Consider the following 23,123-nt stretch of genomic DNA (forward strand, 5'->3'; position numbering starts at 1 on the left):
ATTATTTCTGGAGAGAGTTATTTTTAAAAGGAAACTTTATGTGAACAGTGACTTACACATTCTGTGGCTGTGACTGTTAGTGAGCCCGAGATGACAGAATTTCCTCCATTAAAGCTCACTGAAACATCAAGAGTTCTGAAAGAAAATGCAGAAACAATAATTAACAGTAAATTAAAAACTGGAGTTTTGTGGAAAATTTTTCTTTCCTTAAATAATTCAGAATTAGCCAGAGTCTACTTTAAAAGTCAAAGCGTTTGATCAGTTATCTTAGCGTTTTTCTTTCTTAGTTCTAGTCCTTACTCAGTAGCCAGAGGCAAATTCCTTAAGTGATCTAATCGTTCCTAAAAGAAGCATTAATGTCAATAGAAACATGAAGAAATTCCTGTTGTTGTCATTGTTCTAGTTTAAAATAATACATTTTTAGGAAAAAAATTAAATTAAAAAATTCCTTAATCCAGAAAAATGCTGACATTGTTTCAGGTTCACAAAAACCTAAAATGGGGAAAAATACTTCCATCCAATTTAGCTTTTCCCTGTCTCTAGACATTACCATTATCACAAGATCATTGTTTAAGAATATAAAAATGGAAACAGAAAGAAACTGGGCATAGAGGTAACTTACCTCAACATAATAAAAGGCATATATGACAAACCCACAGTCAACATCATTCTCAACGGTGAAAAAATTAAAGCATTTCCTCTAAGATCAGGAACAAGACAAGGGTGCCCACTCTCACCAGTATTATTCAACATAGTTTCAGAAGTTTTAGCCATGGCAATCGAGAAGAAAAAACAATAAAAGGAATACAAATTGGAAAAGAATTAAAACTGTCACTGTTTGCAGATGACATGATACTATACATAGAGAATCCTAAAGAGGCCACCAGAAAGCTACTAGAACTAATAAATGAATTTGGTAAAGTAGCAGAATACAAAGTTAATGCACAGAAATCTCTTGCATTCCTATACACTAATGATGAAAAATCAGAAAGAGAAATTAAGGAAACAGATTTGCCACTGCAACAAAAAGAATAAAATACCTAGGAATAAACCTACCTAAGAAGACAAAAGACCTGTATGCAGAAAATTATAAGACACTGATGACAGAAATCAAAGATGATACAAACAGATGGACAGATATACCATGTTCTTGGATTAGAAGAATCAACATTGTGAAAATGACTATACTACCCAAAGCAATCTACAGATTCAGTGCAATCCCTATCAAATTACCAATGGCATTTTTCACAGAACTAGAACAAAAAATTTTACAATGTGTATGGAAACACAAAATACCCTGAATAGCCAAAGCAATCTTGAGAAAGAAAAACGGAGCTGGAGGAATCAGGCTCCCAGACTTCAGACTATACTACAAAGCTACGGTAATCAAGACAGTATGATACTGGCACAAAAACAGAAATACAGATCAATGGAACAGGATAGAAAGCCCAGAGATAAACCCATGCACATATGGTCACCTTATCTTTGACAAAGGAGGCAAGAATATACAATGGAGAAAAGACAGCCTCTTTTCTAAGTGATGCTGGGAAAACTGGACAACTACATGTAAAAGAATGAAATTAGAACACTCCCTAACACCATACACAAAAAATTTCTCAAAATGGAATTAAAGACCTAAATGTAAGGCCAGACACTATAAAACTCTTAGAGGAAAACATAGGCAGAACACTCTATGAGATAAAACAAAGCAAGATCCTTTTTGATCCACCTCCTAGAGAAATGGAAATAAAATCAAAAATAAACAAATGGGAACTAATGAAACTTAAAACCTTTTGCACAGCAATGGAAACCATAAATAAGACGAAAAGACAGCCTTCCAAGTGGGAGAAAATATTTGCAAACGAAGCAACTGACAAAGGATTAATCTCCAAAATATACAAGCAGCTCATGCAGATCAATACCAAAAACACAAACAACCCAATCCAAAAATGGGCAGAAGACCTAAATAGACATTTCTTCAAAGAAGATATACAGATTGCCCACAAACAGATGAAAGGATGCTCAACATCACTAATCATTAGAGAAATGAAAATCAAAACCACAATGAGGTATCACCTCACACCAGTCAGAATGGCCATCATCAAAAAATCTACAAACAATAAATGCTGGTGAGGGTGTGGAGAAATGGGAGCCCTCTTGCACTGTTGGTGGGAATGTAAATTGATACAGCCACTATGGAGAACAGTATGGAGGTTCCTTAAAAAACTAAAAATAGAACTACCATACGACCCAGCATCCCACTACTGGGCATATACCCTGAGAAAACCATAATTCAAAAAGAGTCAGGAAAAAAAAAAAAAAAGAGTCAGGTACCACAATGCTCATTGCAGCTCTATTTACAATAGCCAGGACATGGAAGCAACCTAAGTGTCCATCAACAGATGAATGGGTAAAGAAGATGTGGCATATACATACAATGGAATATTACTCAGCCATTAAAATAAATGAAATTGAGTTATTTGTAGTGAGGTGGATGGACCTAGAGTCTGTCATACAGAGTGAAGTAAGTCAGAAAGAGAAAAACAAATACTGTATGCTAACACATACATATGGCATCTAAGAAAAAAAAAAATGGTCATGAAGAACCTAGGGGCAAGACAGGAATAAAGACGCAGACCTACAAGAGAATGGACTTGAGGATATGGGGAGGGTGAAGGGTAAGCTGGGACAAAGTGAGAGAGTGGCATGGACATATATACACTATCAAATGTAAAATAGATAGCTAGTGGAAAGCAGCCACATAGCACAGAGAGATCAGCTCGGTGCTTTGTGACCACCTAGAGGGTTGGGATAGGGAGGGTGGGAGGGAGGGAGACACAAGAGGGAAGAGATATGGGGATATATGTATATGTATAACTGATTCACTTTGTTATAAAGCAGAAACTAACACACCATTGTAAAGCAATTATATTCCAATAAAGATGTTAGAAGAAAAAAAAAAAAAAGAGAGAGAGAGAAATGTACCACAATGTTCATTGCAGCTCTATTTACAACAGCCAGGACATGGAAGCAACCTAAGTGTCCATCGACAGATGAATGGATAAAGAAGATGTGGCGCATATATACAATGGAATATTACTGAGCCATAAAAAGGAATGAAATTGAGTTATTTGTAATGAGGTGGATGTACCTAGAGTCTGTCATATAGAGTGATGTAATTCAGAAAGAGAAAAACAGATACCGTATGCTAATGCACATATATGGAATCTAAAAAAACGGTACTGATGAACCTAGTGGCAGGGCAGGAATAAAAACACAGATGTAGAGAATGGACTTGAGGACACAGAGAGGGGAAGGGGAAGCTGGGACAAAGTGAGAGAGTAGCATTGACATATATACACTACCAAATGTAAAATGGATGGTTAGTGGGAAGCTGCTACACAGCACAGGGAGATCATCTCAATGCTTTGTGGTGACCTAAAGGGGTGGGATAGGGAGAGTGGGAGGGAGGCTCAAGAGGGAGGGAGTATGGGGATATGTGTATACATATAGCTGATTCACTTTGTTGTACAGCAGAAACTAACACAACATTGTAAAGCAATTATACTCCAATAAAGATATTAAAAAAAAAGTTATTACAAGATGCAAACTATTATATATAAAATGGATAAACAATAAGGTCTTACTGTATAGCACAGGGAACTATATTCAGTATCCTGTGATAAACCATAATGGAAAAGAATATGAAAAAGAATGTATATATGTATAACTGAATCACTTTGCTGTACACCAGAAACTAACACAATATTGTAAATCAACTATATTTCAATAAAATAAAATTTTTTAAAAAATGGAAATAACAAACCATTGAAAGATAAAATATAGAGAAAGTGATCATGAAAGACAGAGTAAACTAATGAAAAAAAAAAGGAACACAATTTACATATTTGTAGGCATTTGTTGTAAATGTTCAGGATTTTAAAATATCCTGACAAAGGTAGAAAAAAGGGAGAATAATTTTTGTCCATTGCTAAGAAATACAGCTCTCATTCTGAAAATATGATTTCAACTAATAATACCATTAAAAATAATTATAATTTCACTAATTCAGATTCTAATAATTCATCATTTGGGATCAGTAGATAATTTTGTTTTTCATAGCTCTAAGAAGATATCAAAGAGAAAAAAGATGACAAGGAGTTTTTAAAGTATTGAGGAAACAGCTCTTTTCAAAAAGAGTTTATGAAGTATATTACCACAGAATAATCAGTATACCAACAAAACAAAGCTATCCATTCATTAAAGTGGAAGCAGTAGGCAACATTTTGTTAATCTAGCTTCTATAGAACACCATGCTCCAATGCTCACAAAATATTCTAAATTCCAAGAATTAAAAGCCAGAAACTTTGCCTTAATTACTCTAAATTTAGACGATTTCTTCTCTATGCCTTGAGTTGTGTGCCAAATACTATTAGTTATGGAGAGTTAGGATAAAACGGAAGCAATCTCAAGCCACTGGTAAGATTTTCAGTAATGATGCTAGGGAGAGGAGATGAGAAATATTATTCAGTCCCTGCCATGTGCCAGATGCTATCCTGGGCATTTTATGGATATTATCTCATTTAATTCTTAAAAGAACTCTTAAAGTAAGTAGTTTCACAGTTTTACAGCTGGGGTACATAGGCCCCAAAATATTAGTTACCTTGCCCAAAGTGGTAAAGCTAGGATTCTCACAAATTTTGAATTCTTTCCATCATACCACACAGGCTTGAAGAAATGAAAGTTCTTAATGTGTTTTTTTCCCTCAATGTGATATTTAGTTTGGATTCTTACAGGGCTAGAGCCCCCAGGAAACACAGGACTAGCAAACTTCTAGCTGAACTCTTCTTCAAAATTCAGGATTACTCCTATTAAAAATATTCCTTGTAAAATATTCCCTTTAAAACATTTTGTTAAAAAAAAAAGTTTAGCTAAACCCAGAAAAGAACAAGAACTTGGGGTATTTATATCAACTTAACTAAACTTCTGAACTATTCCAACACAGAATGCCAAGTGGCTTATTTAAGAAAGAAAACTCAAACCTACTTGCTTTTTCTGCAGAACTGAGTGCCTTGTTTTGCTTTGTTTTTTTGAAGATTAAGCATAGTTCAATCTAAAAATAATGTTTCCTAGATCCTAATTCCTCTACTTTAAAGCATGTACCAGAAAGCATATGACACAGGAAGCATGGTTTTGGTTTGTGGGGGAAGATTACTGGATTCATAATAATGTATGATTGTTGCAGGTAATCTTATTGATTCAACTTTAAAGGGATCAGTAGACATTGGCCAAAGTTGTTTATAATCTTACTGATTCAACTTTAAAGGGATCAGTAGACATTGACCAAAGCTGTTTATAATCTGGCACGTAGAACTCACCAGAAATGAACCAGTTCTCTAATTAATGAAGGAAACGTTTAAAACATTTAATACGTATTCAAATGGAATAAGAACAGAAGATGTATTTTATAACAAAATTCACTCTTTTCTATAGTTTCCCATAGCATGCTGATGAGGTCTTGTAGGCAACCAAACCAATTTGCACATTATTCTTAAAATCTCAGTCTAGTATAATGTAGCTGGTGTCTGATCAAACTGAGTTAGTCTCCACAGACATGCAAAGCCACCGGATGATTCTTTTGACGCATGGATTCAGTTGAAACAATATAATATTCACCTTCCTGAGAGCAGTAGTAGCACGATCAAACCACTACCAGAAACAACAGTACTAATAATAACAGTGCTTATCGATTCCTTACTATGAGCTAAACACATTAACACATCTTCTCACTTAATTCTCACAACAACCCACTGAGGGAGGCTGTAGCATTATCTCCATTTTCCAAATAAAGGACCGGAAGCTTAAAAAGGTAACTTACCCAAATATTGGACTTCTCTGGCTCTGTAGTCAAAGTGCTTTCACTTCTACTGCATACCACCTTAATCCTCAGTAAGTGCTTTAGGGTCTTACATCTAAATTTCACTCACTGGCGAGAGCTTTGTGTCACTTCTCCAGTGTCACTCTTCCAGTTTCTTACTATATTCACATATTCCTCATGGTTATAATGGCATTTACTATGTGATATTTATTTGTGAACATATGTGTATATTTTTATATGTATATATATTTACTGGGAAATGTTTTCAGAGGTGTTGCAAACATGAAAAACACACTCTAAAAGTTATTTCTGCTTTTAAATTTTGTTGTTTCTTTAGAAAAAATTTTTGAAATTATTGGTATGATACTGGCACTGTTATGAGCTGATACTTTTGTCCAAAGCTCTGCTACTCCATTGCTGGCACACAGATTGATAAAACCATCTCACCCTCTAACCCAGACTCAATACCTTGACCTTTCTTTGCCCCAAGACTCCAATATACGTATATCATGTTTTGTCACATTTTATGTAACTTGCACTAGTATCTATGGATTTCTCATTCTGAGTGCTATATAACTTTTATTGCTGGTTAGTATATTTAGGACAGTAGAACTCATACTCTCAGTTACAGAAACTTTATTATGGGCAAAAATGTATTAAAGCCACATTGTTTTTACATAATTCCATACATAAAGGAGAGGTGAGTAAAGAGTTTATTTGTCCCAAGAATAAAATAAAATTGAAAAAGGGGATAGATTCAGCCCACATGTTGGGGAATCACGAGTTCTAGGTTTGAACCCTAGTCACTACCCTCTCAATCTTGCATTCTTCAATGTGTAAAATGGGGATAACTGTACCTATTTCAGAGTTGCTTTGGGGAGGAGAGCTTGATAAAATAATGTACATAAAATGTCCAACACAGTGCCTGGAACACAGCGGGTACTCTATAAATTACTGTGACATCTGACTATTTGTCTAAAAAATTATTCAGCTATGAAGGTACTTTCATATAAACATTTTAGATCCAATTAAAAAACAGCACAGATAATATAGAAGAATGTATTGCAGCAAAGAAATAATTGCCTAATACTTTTTTGTTTACTTTAAAGAATTTCTCTTCTACTTACTTCCATATAAAAATAGAGAGCGCCAAATTGTTCCAAAAATGCCTAGTATAACATATAATGTCATGCAAGTTCGCGTAAAGACATTTTTCAAAGCTATTTCCTTCCTGTTACAAAATGTTATCTTGATAAAACCCAACACTGCAACTATGTTGAGCTGTGTGCTTGAACCTAACACTTAAAACTGTACTCCAAATTGGTTTCTGAATGTTGGCCAGTAAGTTCAATCAATCACTCAATCAGTCTATTACTCCAATATTTATAAATTGCCTACAATAGGCCAACCTAGGCTGTGCTTGGTAATAGGGCTGCAATAACAAATGAAACACAGCATTACAATGTAATTGAAAGGAAGCCACATGAACAATTACAATAGAATGTGATATTAACTAAAATAGGTATAAGCACAAAGGTACTAGAGGACCATGTGGGAGTTACAACCGACTGAGCCTTGCATGGGGGCATGAACAAAGATTTCCTGCAGGAAGTCACCTCTATGATGAATCCTAAAGGATGATTAAGAATTAGTTAGGAAAAGAGATTAAAAAGGGATCCAAGAAGATGGAGCACTATTTGACAAGCTGGAAGATAAGAAAGGCACAGAACAGTCAAGGAATAAAAGCCGTTCAATATGGCATCAACACAGAATGTGAGAGTGAGAATATATGGTTTGAGGCCGAAGAGGAGAGTAGGAGAAGGATCATGAAGAACCCAGGATGCCATATTTAGATATTTGGAATTAGTCTTATGAGTTTTTAAGCCAGTCAGAAATACGGTCAGAATTGTGTTTTACACATATCACTTGTTGCATCGTAGAGCATGAATTGGAAGAGTAAATTTCTACAGTAGAAGACCAGTTAACAATGTCATACTGTATTTCACTGTTGGTAGGAATGGAAATTGGTGCACCTACTATGAAAAACAGGATGGAGGTTCCCCAAAAAATTAAGAATGGAGCTACCATATGATCCAGTTATTCCACTTCTGGGTATTTATCCGAAGAGTACAAAAACACCAATTCAAAAAGATATATGCACCCTGATGTTCACTGCAGCATTTTTTACAATGGCCAAGATATGGAAGCAGCAACGTAAGTGCCCATTGATGGATGAATGGCTAAAGAAGACATGGTATATATGTACAATGGAATACTACTCAACCATAAAAAAATGGAATCTTGACATTTGTGACAACATGGATGGACCTTGAGGGTACTAAGTGAAATAAGTCAGATGGAGAAAGACAAATATGTACGATTTCATTCATATGTGGAATATAAAAACAAAGAAACAAAACAAAACAAAAACAAGCACCTAGATACAGAGAAAAATTGATGGCTACCAGAGGGGAAGAGCGGGAGGGCAAAATGGGTAAAGGGGGTCAACTGTATGCTGACAGATGGAAACTAGACTTTTGGTGGTGAGCATACTGTAGTGTATACAGAAGTCAAAACTTAATATTTGTATACATGAAGCTTATATAATGTTATAAACCAATGTTACCTCAATTAAAAAAATTTTTTTAAGAATGTCTCAGTGAATTTCAAATAAGGACCAAAGTAGAACTGAACCAAATAGTGTCAATGAGGGTAATCTGAAATGAAAATTGAGAGATATTAAGCAGTCAGATTAAAAAGGACTTGGACATTTATAGGATGTAGGAGGTGAGGGAGAAGGAGTAGTTAAAGATGGCTTCAAAGTTTGTGTTTTGCACAGGAAGGTGGGTAATCTTGCACAGGAAACATGAAAGGAACAGGTTTGAACAGAAGTACATGGGTTTAATTTGGGAACTTCAGGTTTAATTTGCCTAAGGGAAATCCAAGCGAATGAGCTGACATTTGGATAGTGGACATTTGGTTGGTTTAAAGCTAAGGGAAAGATCTTGTCTGGAGATTTGGAACTCATCAGCAAGAAAAGGAAGGCTTAGAGAAGGTGAGTTGATGGATCAGGAATCCAGCCATGGTGAAAACTGATTAGGAACTGTAAGAAGAGGAGCCGGAGGTAACACTGGAGAAGAAACAGTCCCGGAGGTGAGACTATGAAGTCGTGAAAGACAAGGAAAGACCTTCTTCTGAGACAGGCCTGGCCCACAGTGCAGATAATTCTGGGTGGTCAGGGAAGGCGAGGCTCGGAACTGAGGACTCTTTCAACTCTCTTTTCTATAAGTTGGTTCTACATTGTTTAGAATTGCTTACAAATATGTTCAACGGCTCTTTGCTCCATCCTCAGAACATTTAAGTAGAAGGATAGAAGAAACCTGAGCAACTTAACAAAAAGACTGCTTGAAGTGCATTTTAATGTCAATTGGCCCTCAATTAATAGTGATAAAACTAAATTCAAGGGTACTAAATTCATTCCACATGAGAAATTATTAAATAGTATTCTGATATATAACTAAGTAAATAAAATTCAAAGTCCTAACGGTCACAGTGCTTTAGTTTAATGTTTAAAGATGTAAGACAATTCCAGAACAGGAGAACAGCTCATTGCCATACGTTAGGGCTACTCTGATCTGAGGAAATTTCATACTGCATGAAATATGGTTGACATTTCAATCATAGCAACCTATTTGCAAAGTATTTATTTGCTGCTGACTTTATGGATGTCCAATAAAAGACTGCCATTTTATGATTCATTTAAAAAGATGAAAAAATTAAATAAAATTGTGAAAGACATTTGCTGGAAGTAATAAATAATTTACCTCCAATTTGCACATACTGAAAATTAAACTGGCAACTACTCAAAAAGCTATTAAAATTATGGTGACTTAAGATATTTTGAAATCAAGTGCTACTATTTAATACTCTGCAGAGCTTTTTAAAAGTTAGCTTTATGCATAATAAATTATGAGGTGAAAATAAGGTTTCATATTTGTGAATAAAGACTCTACTTCTGGTTATGAATATATATATAAATTAATGTTTTGTTTAAGGATATTTTCTTCAAAGGGGTAAAAGGATAAAATAATTGAATAAAATAATTTCTTTTTGAGATACTCAATATATGTATATAACTAAAACAAACACTGCAGTCAGGAAGATTGCTAGATTTCAGAAGAAAAAAAAAGCTATATCAGAATTGTACTGGACATCACACCTACACTTTTATTGTAAATGTTTTCAGTATTATACTGAAAATAACCCCATTTTAACTGCATTGTGTATCTTTTTAAATACTAAAAAGATGCTTCAAAATGATCACTCAATTTTTAGTGCCTTTCATCCAAAAAAGTCAAATATTTTAGTAATAGTAAAAACTTTAATAATATAAAATTTAAAAGCAGATATATAAGAGGATTTAAATACATATTTAAGGAATATCTTCCATATCATCACATAGCTGTCCCTCTTTGAACACTTTTAGTTACCAAAACACTCACTAAATGATTCCAATTTTTACAAAAATATTGCTTATATTGAGCTGAAATGTGCCTCCTTTTACCTTCCATTCTTTCTTTCTCTTGTTCTTGGAGCAATAAAGAATAAGTCAAATCTATCTTTCACATGACAGACCTGACGTTTGGAGAGCTGATGTGTCACACCTGAATTGTGTCTTTTCCAGTATTTTAATTCAGTATTTTAACATTTTCATACTTGGCAAGATTTTGTTGGCCACCCTAGACGTACTCGAATTAACTATTGTTCCTCTTAAAAGACAATTTCCAGAACTGAATATAATATTTAGGATGGAGATGCAATGCAGATTAGGTGAACTTATCACATTTATAGGTATAATCAGAAAGCGATACACTGTGTGAATGAATACATAAATGTTGCACCATTGGGGGAGGGGTATAGAGAAATACAAAAACTGAGAGGCTCCTCAGCCTTAACCAATCTCACCAAGATTCTAATGTTTATATTCAAAATAAAGATATAACTAATGTCCTGGTATCCATGATTTAAAAAGTAAATAAATCCAGTCTCATTCCTCATAAGGAAGAGAAGAAAGAATAAAGTTATGGTTGCATCACCTGCTACTAAAATAATGGAATTGGGGATTGTGTAGATATACAGATGGACAATATTTGGTCATCACGTGGCCTAGTGCTCCTGGCATGGGTGGCTGGGTTCCCCTGCAGACATTCACCCAGTGTCAAGGGGCTATCAAGGCTGTAGCTTGGTGTCCCTGGCAGGCCAAGGTCCTGGCAACTAGAAGGAGACCCAATGATTGACACATTCACATCTAGAATGTCTACTATGGGGCCTGAGTGCTGTGGATGCTTCCAAGTGTGCTCCATCCTCTGGTCCCCCCACTACAAGAAGCTCATCTCAGGCCATGGCTTTGCCCAGAACCAGCTTGTTATTTGTAACTATCCAATCAAGGTGGCTGAGCTCAAAGGTCACACAGTTCAGGTCCTCTGTCCAACCATAAGCCCAGATGGGGGCCCTGCAACTATGGCGCTGCTTTGCCATGGACCCTGAACAAGGGAGGAAGTGGGAGATCAGTGCAGCCAAAGCAGCCTCATCCACCAAGTCATCTGTTGACGACCAATTCATCACCTCAGTTTTTTGGTTTTTTAAAGAATTTTTCTAATAAAAAAAAATTTTTGTCATGTCTCCCTCTCAAAAAAAACAAATTGATAAAATAAATTCACATAACCATACATATATAGGTATATATATATATATTTCTTTTAACTGTTCATGTGAGAAGCTGTGCTAAAGGCAGAATTTGTCAAACCAAGAAAGGGAAATGGAATTAATTTTATTCCAGGCAAGATGAATTATATTTAAAAAAATCACAACATTGAGGAAAATAAGATTCCATTACCAAGTCAGGCTCTAACCCCAAGTCTGCCACACATGCATCTCAGTGATCCTTCAGTATCAGATGCTTAAAATTTTCCACATACACTGATGTCCCACCACTTCTTACTTAAACCCTCTGTCAACTGTCTTTCCACACTGCCTTTTAAGGGAACTAATACTACCAGTTTCATCTGATTTAGATATTTATTTCATATTTGCCAGAAGATTCTGGCCAATGTTTTTGAAAGCACATTTAACTATACCATATGCCTCCTTAAATCTATCAAACAAGCTGTAGGATCAGGCTCTGGTTCATTCTGTTCTGTTTTTCTTTCTTCACAATGTGTTTATGTATATTTACCCAATTTGCTCTGTTCTTCTTGCCAAATTACAGGTTTGAGATCTCAACTATTGCAGAGCAGCTGTGCTATTGTTGATGTCTCACTAAACAAGGGTCAGAGAATAAGCCCATTTTGCAAGAACGGGTGACACCTGCACATTACACCAGGAGGCCACTGCCCTCAAAAGGGTAGGATCTGCAGAACTTCACAGAGTCCTTCCTACTCAAACTTAAGACATTTTGGTTCAAATAACCACTGGCAGAAATTAACTCCCAAACAATCTACAGATTTTTCTAGGTAAGACAATTTGTTTAACCATATGACATTTTTTAATTAAATTGTGTCCAATGAAAAAAAATAGGAAAGAACAATCTCAGAAAGAACAATCTCACCTTTACATTCTTTCTGTTTAAAAACTAAAAATATGTTCATTTTAGTCTAAAATTCTATACCAGATAAAGAAATTTAATACATAGAGATTAAATTTCAATGTCTCTCAAAGAAAGGACTCCAAAGACCCATTCCAACAATGCTAAGCAATGATAAACCTGGATAAGATTTGCCCAGATAGCTTTAACTTTTGTTTACTCCACGACATCAATTTCCAAATGCAAACCTATGTCCTAGCTACTCTGCTACATTCTTAGTTCCCATCTCCAAGTAAAACATCTTCATGTTAAGCCTCTTTCAAACCAAAATTCATGAGCCCTCGATTTTTAAAGGAATAATCCTCAAAGAAAATGTAATTCAGGAAGTAACATAAAGATGAGAAAGGAACTGATAGAACACACTAATGAGATGAGACACATGTCCGTGGCTCCAGCGCTGAGACTGTGCATCTGGCTTTGAGGCTGTCTGTCTAGGGTTACTTCACCAGCATGCTGTTAATTATTTAAGTGAGAGAACAGGGGGAACCATCACCACATCTGTCACCCTCACACAGGAAAAACTTTCATTCATTGTTGGGCCAGATGTGTTTATTTGAAACATAGACTAACTAGCTACTTAATGGTTTTGAATCCTTAGCCAAAAGCTAATTAGACAAACATATTAAGCACAGTCACCTTACAAGGCTAAACTGTTTCAGTTGTGTTGATTTTAATCCAATCTCATAAGAGAGCTCATCGCCTACAAAAGTATCTGAAGGAAATTCAAGGCAAAGGAAAGGTCCAAATTAATTGCAACGTACTTAGTAGAACAAATAATGATGTCGCCAAATGTCCCATACATTAACAAATAAAATCTTCACATATTTTGCCTCAGTGGTGTCATGTACTTGATAGACAAAAAAAAAGCAAAAGTAATTATTTTAGACAGATCGCCTTCCAAAACATTCTCAGCTTGCTTGTAGGTGAAATATTGTCAAAAAGCAAACAAATGATTTTTTCTCGTGCTTGACATTTATTATGTCCTATATGATTTTTTAAAATCACATCTTCTGAGTATTTAGCCAACCTACAAATCACTAAAGAATACCAGCAGTATCTATGGCAGTCTCTTAAAAAGGAGACTGTGCCCCAAGGCAAATTCTAGAGAAAACAAATTCAGTGTTGGATAGAACAGGTATATTGCATTTTATAACTACTTTGGAGAAGAAAGTAAGCTGTCTTCCTTAACTAGTCATTACTATGTAAAGATCAAGACAGTTTCCTGCTCTCTTAAATGGTATGATGCCCCAAACAGAATTCTGATCATCTTTCTCCTACCTGATATACCCAGTAATCAAATGCACTCTTTTAGCTCTTTATATAAAGAGTAAATCAAAATGTTTGAGAAAAAATGTATTCATTCTTTCATGCAACAAACATTTAGTGAATCTACTCTCTGTCAGGCATTGTGTCAGTGCTAGAGATACAGAAAGAAACAAAATAAACCAAATTCATCCCAGCAGGAGGGAGACACAATAACAAACAAATAAATGCTTTGGAGAAAAAGTGAACCATGAAAAGAGAATAGAGACTGTTAAACTCAAGGGAGGGGGAAGATTGTATGATTAAATAGGGTGACTGGCAAGGGCTTACTGAGAAGGTGATATGTTGAACAAAACTTGAAGTTGAGAGAGTGAGACAAGAAGGAAGGAGCCTTTCAAGCCACTGGAATAAGCTTAGGTGGTTAAAGAACAACAAAGAGGCCAGTGTGACCATAACAGAAGGGGCAAAAAGAGGATGAAGTTGGAGATGGAGTGAGGGCCAGATCTTGTAGAACCTTATAGAACATTGCAGTGATTAGACTTGCACTCTAAATGTAATGAGGAACTCATTATCAAGGATTTTAAGTGGAGGGTTGACATAAACTGATCTGTTTTAACAGGATCACTTTTGCCAAGGACAGAAGAAGAAAGATGGGTTGAGAGGCTAATAACCTAAGCAAGAAATGACAGTAGCTTGGTCTAGGGTGGTATCAGTGGAGGTGGTGGGGAAGGACTGGATTCTGAACATGTTTTGAAATCAGAGCTGAGATTTGCTTATGGGCTGCATAAAAGAGATCAATAATGAGTCAAAGGTTTTTTACCTGAACAACAAAAAGCATGGAGCTGCCAGTGACTAAGAGAGAGAAGACAGCTCTGAAAGCAGACTGGGGAGAACAATCAGGAGAATCAATATGGACTTATAGATTCAATAAAATAAGACCAAACTTTAAGTCAATAGATTTATCGTTGCTAATACAAGACTATTACTCAGAAAGCCATTGAGTCCCACTGTGCCCTTGTGGTACAGGTGGCTCCATGCAAAATGGATGGGCCTTAAATTCCAAGGCCAGTCTAATTTGGCCATAAGCATGTTACCAATACCAGATTATTATATGACTCAGAAAATGAATACTTTTTTATAGAAAGAAAATAGACTCTGATAGTCTTGCTTTTATAAGTTATATTATGCAGCTCTTTTCAATCAATTTCAAATAGAAAGCTGATACTGCTCCAATTTACTTGGATGACCAGAAGTGATGTCCAACAGGTATCTTGAATATTTAAGCATCCACAAAAGTTAAGTGCTCAAGTTAACTTCAAACTACTAAAATGATTTTCTTAGGTTCCACAAAGGAAAATATAATCTTCACTCTCTGAACACTAATCCAGACTTTGGATTGGGGCCTTATGTATTTTAGTTTCCTCTGATCCAGAGGAAGGTTTGAGATCAGTATACAGTGATTCTTGAAAACTGTATCCTATCCATTATCCTAAGCATATTGCATCTACTACTGTTGGACAAGAGAACATTTGAACTATTTGCAATCATTTCCTGCATAATAGAGAGGGCAGGGGGGAAAAAATCACACATGGAAATATTAAGTTGATGGTGAAATTATCTGTATATAGGTGATTAAAATAAAAGCCCTTCTTCCAAACTAAATATCCCTTATTTTATCCAGCTATCATGGTTTATTGCCACACCAAAGAACATGAAAATATACTCCTTAACAGGACTGGGACACAAATTAATGCACAAATATTTCCTAGTCTAAGTTGTGCCTTATTGAGCCATGTTCCTTTTGCTCTTCAATCTTAATATTTAAACACTATAGTAATTAGTCAAAATCCCACTTTGAAACTCTTGTGTGTATGTGTATGTGTGTGTGTGTAAATTCAATACTCTAAAGTTCAAAGTAATGGCTATGGCTTTATTATTTAAAGGCTCTAACAATAGTTCTCAAATCTATCCAGATAAATATTTATAGAGCCTTTTAATCAATATTTAAGAAACAAGATAAAACAGACTTTACCTTTTTCAACCTACTAAGAATACGTATAGTTAAAGTACTAACCAGAGTGATTTGCCTAGGATTTACTATTTCATGTTTAATCTGTATATCAAGAAAAGATAAAATAAAACAACCAATGTATATTTTGTCACCGTTTCCTTATAATTTGTAGCTAAAAAGTTTTTAAATGTTTTTAATAAAGTACTTACTGTCCAACTTCATTCAGGGTAGGTGCAGGACAAAGCATAGAATTACTTTCCACACTCACTGGCATTACACCTATAAAATAAAATGTCATTTAATCAATAAAGGGTTTTATGTATCTCACACAGTTTCATTAAAAATATGAAGAGACGCAGCAATCAGAGTTCAAGTGTGGGACATTAGATACATTAGCATGAAAAAAAACAAAAAGATACTCATCTAAAGAAAGAGAAGGAACACAGAATGAAAAACAGGAAGAGATTATATGCCTCATTGATATATAGTACTGGTAAATCATAAATTACGATTTGTTGATATAGATTAAGTTCACATACAGCTTGTAGATACTATAAAATTATCACCTTTTCTCCCTCAATTTTGCCAATATATTAGATTTTCAAGGAAAAATTATATATATTTTAAAAGCAGAATTTAAAAATGATAGAGAAGACAAATGTCCAAAGGATAATACATTTCTTTCAAGAGTTTAATAAAATAATTGGGTTTATAATATATAAACACATTTTATAGAATGCTTAAATTGCCTTGCAATTTTAATAGCATATGAGAAAAATGACCTAGACTACAAATACTCAGAAAAGTTACATAATTAGATGGATAATGTTAGAATACAAATGATGAAAATACAATCTGACTCAATTTATTTGAGATTTACTTTAATAAATTCAATTCTATGTAGCTAAGTGTAAAATATGTTTATATTATAATCAACTCAAATATGTAATCAAAAGGAGTAAGGTAAAGCTAATGCTTAGATACAGATGACTACTGAATAAAAGTGGTAAAATTATTTTGTCCTCTTCAGTTGTAGAACCTACTAGGAAGAAAGTTTTTTACAAATATTATTGTCTTTCCTTACCAAAATGATGATCTTAATAAGAAAGAGAGGAATTACTGATGGCATTTACCATGCTGAGATCCTCACCGCTTTAATTCAACAAACGTACGGAGCAGTGACTGTGTATGTAGCCAAAGCTGTGCTAATTGGAGGGTTTAGAACCATCAGATAAACAACAAAATTGTAGATGAACCTCTCAAAAAATAATTCCACCAGAGTTCACAGAGTTGCAGCATCTGCCTTACAGTACAAAATTTTAGAAGACAATATAATCATCAATGAGGAGAAAATGTCTTAATAGAGACCCAAAACGCTCAGCATACTAAGATCTATTTAAAGAGCAAAAGTTTTTCTCAAAATGAAGATAAAAATGTTACACTCATCTTCTCCCTTTTTGAAAGCCAAGTGAGGGAAAATAAAACCTAATTCCCTACATATGATAATTATCAACAAACACTGTGCCAGGTGGGCATTGGAGATATATCTATAAGGCAAAAAGCCCGTCTTCAGGAAACTGGCTGACAAATTATTGGGAAATTAGATAAAGATAACAAGTGACAATAAAATAAGGCAATAAGTAGTAGAGTAGTCCAAGACAGTTAGATTTTCAGGCAAGAGTGACAAGAAACAAATCTGGAGAAAGAGGCAATTAAATCAGGCGGTGGATAGAGTCCGTACGGAGTGCAGTCAGGAAAACTGGGTTCAACCCTCAGCTCTGCCCATTATTACTTGTGTCACCACAGGCAAGTTATTTGACTCTTTCAGCCACAAGGGCATCATTTTTATAATGAGGCTACTTAGGATGGGGTCCAGCATTTATTAAGTTATGAAGAAATGTTGCCATTATTAAATAACTATTAAGTAATTATTACTACTTGTATTATCATTGGACTTCCTTTCTTTCCCCTCTGATAAAAAAATATAGCACAGTTGGTTTCAGTTGGGGAAAAGAGGAAAACACTTGATGCTGATATACTATGGAGATATTAAAGCAATATTGAAATTATGGAGACCTACTCTTGGTGTATGTTTCATTAACAGTGTAAGTACAGAGAACACTGCCATTCCGACTGCCCAAGTTGAATCCTCTTCCATTCAAAACTATTTGAAATTCCTCTAGAAGTAAAAGGAAAATAAAAAATTTAATCACTACTTTACAAAAACAACAACAAAACGCATTACTTGAAACAAAAGTATCAAGGTACAAAGAATGAATTTTTTAGTACTATTCAGCCAACTAATAACAACAAAGACATGGTCCTACTTGCTTTCTTAGACCCTCCAGGTACGTACAGTGAAGATACCCTTTGCTGCCACGTAGAGATGCGTTATTTTATTTTTTGAACAAAGTGTTTTCCAATAGTGACCAAGATTTTAGAATTGAAGCATAACAGTCATCCCAGACAAACACCATACAAACTTGCCCAAATTCTATCCTGAAGAAAATATCCACAGGAAAGAAAACTCTTTGTTTTCCTCTTGTCTTAGGAACTGAGGTATGAGAATGTAAAGAAGTTAATGCCTCATATTATCTGGTTCTTAGAACAGTCGTGTATTATATTTTCTTTAATCTATGACACCCCGTACAAAGCTCTTCTTTAACAGCTTCTTCACATCCTTAATTCCAGTTTTATTTTCTGTTGCATACAAACTTATAACTCATCAAGGGTCATGCATTTTGGACTAATAATAATCTATGGCCAATAGGTAAAAGAGGTTGATTGAACTCATATTCTGTGTAAGAGGAGCAGTCACTAAATGTTAGAGAGTGAAATAATATGCTAGAAGAAAATTTTAGTTGCCAATCAATGTTTTGATTGGCATCTAAATGTTTGCTGCTTAGTTGCAAGGTGGTATGTCAACTATTTTAATAGTGATCAACTTTCAATCCTCTCGGAGACCTCCTATCTGAAATAATCTAACACATATAGAGTAATTAACTGTGGAAGAAAATACTGCCATGCCACTCTCCATTCAGTGTATTATGAAAGGAATTTTCTTATAAGTTAAAATAAAGTGCAAGTGAAACTTAAAATGTGACTCAGAAAAAGAATATGAGCTTTAGGAGTGAGACAGACAAGAGTCTAACAGGACATTTACTAACAGCAAATACTGAACATGTCTCTGTCTCAGTTTCCCCATCCGTGAACCCGGGATTATAAAACTGTCGAATAGTGTTGTTATGAGGATTAGGTAAAATTCTAAATGCATAGAACGCCATCCTGCTCTGGAATGTTCAAATGCATTATTCCTCTTGAACTTCTCAGTAATCATTAATGGAGGAGTTCAAAAGATGTAGAACTTCATCCCATGTCCAGCATTTGGGAGGTTCTGCAGTAAATTGCACAGCACATTTCCTTCCCCACCAGACCCAATGTTTTTCCTTTGAAAGAAAAGTCAGGTTAAAATGAACTCCAGGTAAGACCTGAAGTAGAAATAGTATAGGCCAGAGAGAATCGCACTCTCTTTGGGTTGGATGGCTTGAAAGTGCTAAAACCCGAGTCTGTTCTTAGAACCAGCTGATGAAGCCACCTGCTTCTTTCCTGCCATCCACCCATAAGTCACTTCTTTATGGGCCCTGAGCTGGCATGTACTGTACTTTGGCCAGGTCATCAAGGCACAGAGCTCAAAGTCTACAGATACCTGACTGTTTGTATAATCAGATAAAAGAGAAAATTTTCTATTTTACTTGCCATAGGAAAGGTCTCAAACATGAACTAAATATACAGAAGATTTTAAAAGCCTGTCACACAATATGTTCATTATTTAAAATAACACTCCAATCTTAAAAATTTGAATTTAAAATAGAAATATTTCAAGGAATTATTTAAAAATTCTTACAGAAAAAGATGCCAAAAAATTAATTTTGCTATTCTCTTTCCAACATGAGTTTCAAATCGTATATTTTAACTAGGAAAAAAGTACAACTTCTTACAAGGTATTTTTAAATTCTAACCACTTACCCCCCACACAGACGCTTGAGGGCCGTAATTCCAGGATTTCAGTGCACGACTGAGCTAGTATCTAAAAAGGAAAAAAAGAAGACCAAGGTATAGCACTAAATCATAACATGTAAAGTGAATTATAAGATTACTAATAATCTGTGGTCCTCCCTTTAACTTCAATAGATGGCAGAGAAAATTTCATTAACCATCTCATATACAGCTACCAAGCTCTTAGGAAATGTCTGTGTCGTCTTTCAGTATATATTCTAAGATTTTATTCTGTAGGAACCCTTATTTGATTAGAATAAATACAGATAAGCACAGATAAAGTGGGTTGTTGCCTCAAAGTCTGGGAACCTTAGACATGAAAAGATAACTAAAATTTCCTGATAGCCATAAAATCAATGCTGAATTTCCCATCAGGCAAAAACAAGATAGCAAAATCAGACCTCCTATTTAATTATGCTAATTTAATGTTTTCTATTAAAAGGTTCAACATAATATCAATAAATAAACACTTCTTTATTTGACTCTGGCATTTCTATTCAATTTCTCTGCCTCAGTTCCCATGGACGCTAATCCTCCTTACATGCATCAAACATTACACTTGCAGAACACAGGCCCCTTGTATGAGCCAAATATTATTCTCAAAAAGACAGACTCTCTACTCCAGCATTCCCAGAGCACAGGAACAGAATGGCTCTTCTTAGCTTGTTCTGAGAAACAGAAACCACCATACAAGGCACAAGGCTACAAGCGAAAAACAACAATGATGAAATAAGCTGCTCCTAATGGACTCAACAATCCTGCCTTTATTTTTAGAACTGCTCTGCACTACATTAGCAAAGGCAGACAAGTTCCAGATGATCTTTGAACAACATTTCTTTCTTGACAGACATTAAAGACAGATGATGTACAGTAGTTTCTAGCATCTCCTGCTCATAACTAAAACAGGAAGGAAGGACTGTAGCAGGATATAGAAATGCTTTCTGTGCTTTCTTTAATAACAGTGGAAATACAAATTGTCAGACTCTAAAATACAGCTGGGTCAAATCACGGAATTTTTGTTGCTGAATATGCCTCTCTGAAAGAGGGAACATTTGCACTTTCTAAGGTCATTTCCCAGTGAATCCACTTTTCACTTAGTGATTGAGGCTTTAGTAATTAGGAAATAAATAGAATAAAATATTATATCTGAGAAATTCCAAGTGAGGTCTATTTAAACTCATAAATAACCAAAGAGATTCCAGAGTCACCCAAAGACTGTCAGGGCCCAAACACCTTGTGGTCTGCTATTTTATCTTCGACAATCAACACTCACTCCTTTGATGAGTGAGTACCTTTGTTCATTTAAGAATTGAGGACCATTGTCAAAGGTTAATGTGCCCTCTTGGAAGGGAAGTATCTCAAATCACTAACATCGTTAAATATTTTGACATAATTCAGATAACAAGACTCTGAAGGGAACAGAATACAAAAGTTTTGCCAAAGGAATATGAAGCTAAAAAGGTTTTGCCAAAGGAATATGAAGCTAATAATACCCTAACTAACAAAATTGGGGTATTTTTGCTTTAGTTTTGACCAATTTGAAATAAAAGTGAGAACTGAGCCTCGAAAATGGACGGTCAGAAGAAAACATAAAGCCCCCAAATCTATTTTATCTGGTGACAATTCTTGAAAGAATTTATTTTAAAATAAATCCTGTTAAGGAAACTGACTGATCTTAGCTTACAATCTTTTTACTAGCTATTTTAGGCACACCTCTATCAGCATTACAGAAAAATGTTTTGAACATCAAGAAAATTATGAGAGAGGCTTAAAGATTGAGTCTATTGGAAATAGAAATCATTTTTTAAAAATTCCTTAGAATAAGGTAAATCAAGAAATTATAAAGAAATTTTCCAAAAGCTGTGTCAAAGACTATGCAACCCAGAATGACCTGTGTGAATTTCTGAAATTATGTTGGTTTTCTTTCTCCTAAAAATATTGGCCATAATTAAATCAGATCTCAAACTATTAAGACAAATGTTTGCGTTGACTTCCTCTTTTGATTTGATGTATTCCATCAAAACATTTCTAAAATGGTAGTTCTAATAGCAAGATCAAATGATCAATTCTAATGGAGCTCTCCTTAAGACTGGAGAATAAACACCTTCAAGGGCCATTGATGGTCTACTGTTCCGTAAAGTATTTTGATTATCCCCTGTAAAGTATTTTGATTTTCAAGAATAAGTTCAGGATAATTTAGAAATTTATGTTCTATTCAAGTCTGAGATTAACAAAATTAAATTACGTTAAGCAGAGATTAAGAATAACTAAAGGTTGGTTACATCTTGCAGTAACTTGTATAATATACATTTATATATAAGAATACCCTTATATTAGTTTAATATTCGTACTTAATTATTTTAACAAAATGAGTTCTATAGAAATGATATTATTGAATGAAAAAGTGATTCAGGTAACACATTCATTGAAAGACAAGCAGTTTAGACCATGAGTTATTAAATTGGCATCACCATCTGACAAAATCTAGATGAATCCCCCTCAGAACACTACCTACCTTTCTCTAAAGTTTATTTTGATTTTTTTATTTTTTAGGATCTTATTGAGTGTTGAATCACCTCCTCTATTAGAAGACAAACTCTGAGCATAGAAACGGGATCATATTATACTGTGCTAGCCTTCCAGGACTAGCACATTGCTTTGTACACACAGTACAACAAAAGAAAAATGCTTAGAGAATACAGATTGAATGCACGAATTAATGAGAATATTAAAAATGTCTATCTAGTAAGCAAATCAACAATCATAAAAAGACCAAGATAAAGCAAAATAAAGTTAATTTATGTGAAAAAGCATCTAGCCTTTCAAAAAATTGTAAAGGTTGGAAATCCAGAGACCCATAATTTGAAACTAAGTTCACCTAAACCATCTTCACATGATAAAACAGAGAGCAAGAAAATGTGGTGGGGAAAGAAAGGAGAGAAGAAAGTGTATGCATTTTAGAAAATAAAATTTGCTCTAAATTTGGTTTTTCTATCTAGAGTTTACCATGTTGCTATTTTAAGAAAAGAACAACTAGAAGTTGCTGTGATTTAATATTCGTATGCAAATAGTTTACATTAAATTTTTAAACAAGCACTTCCATAAATACAAAGCACTTCATAATCTAGTCTCACCAAGTAATTGCACAAGTTCAAATGCTCAAGACCTCAAAATGGACCTATTATATTAAAATTGTCATCACTAAATGACAACTGACAGATGGGACAACTATTTTGAACACTAGTTAATTTTTACCAACTTAAATACTGTTA

The 23,123-nt window shown here is 34.7% G+C and overlaps 1 protein-coding gene across 2 annotated transcripts in view; it reads right to left on the reverse strand.

Annotated features, from left to right (window-relative positions):
- The window catches only part of ANTXR2 (ANTXR cell adhesion molecule 2), a 163,292-nt gene that overhangs the window by 106,599 nt on the left and 33,570 nt on the right, over positions 1–23,123 (reverse strand). For both annotated transcript variants that reach the window (XM_061192410.1, XM_061192409.1), the window contains 4 exons: positions 19,822–19,882; positions 17,876–17,974; positions 16,005–16,074; positions 57–135 (listed from right to left, as the gene is read on the reverse strand). In XM_061192410.1, coding sequence (XP_061048393.1) covers positions 57–135; positions 16,005–16,074; positions 17,876–17,974; positions 19,822–19,882 — 309 coding nt within the window. The remainder of the gene's footprint in view (positions 1–56; positions 136–16,004; positions 16,075–17,875; positions 17,975–19,821; positions 19,883–23,123) is intronic.

Source organism: Eubalaena glacialis, chromosome 5 (genome assembly GCF_028564815.1).
Source record: "Eubalaena glacialis isolate mEubGla1 chromosome 5, mEubGla1.1.hap2.+ XY, whole genome shotgun sequence".
NCBI lineage: Eukaryota > Metazoa > Chordata > Mammalia > Artiodactyla > Balaenidae > Eubalaena > Eubalaena glacialis.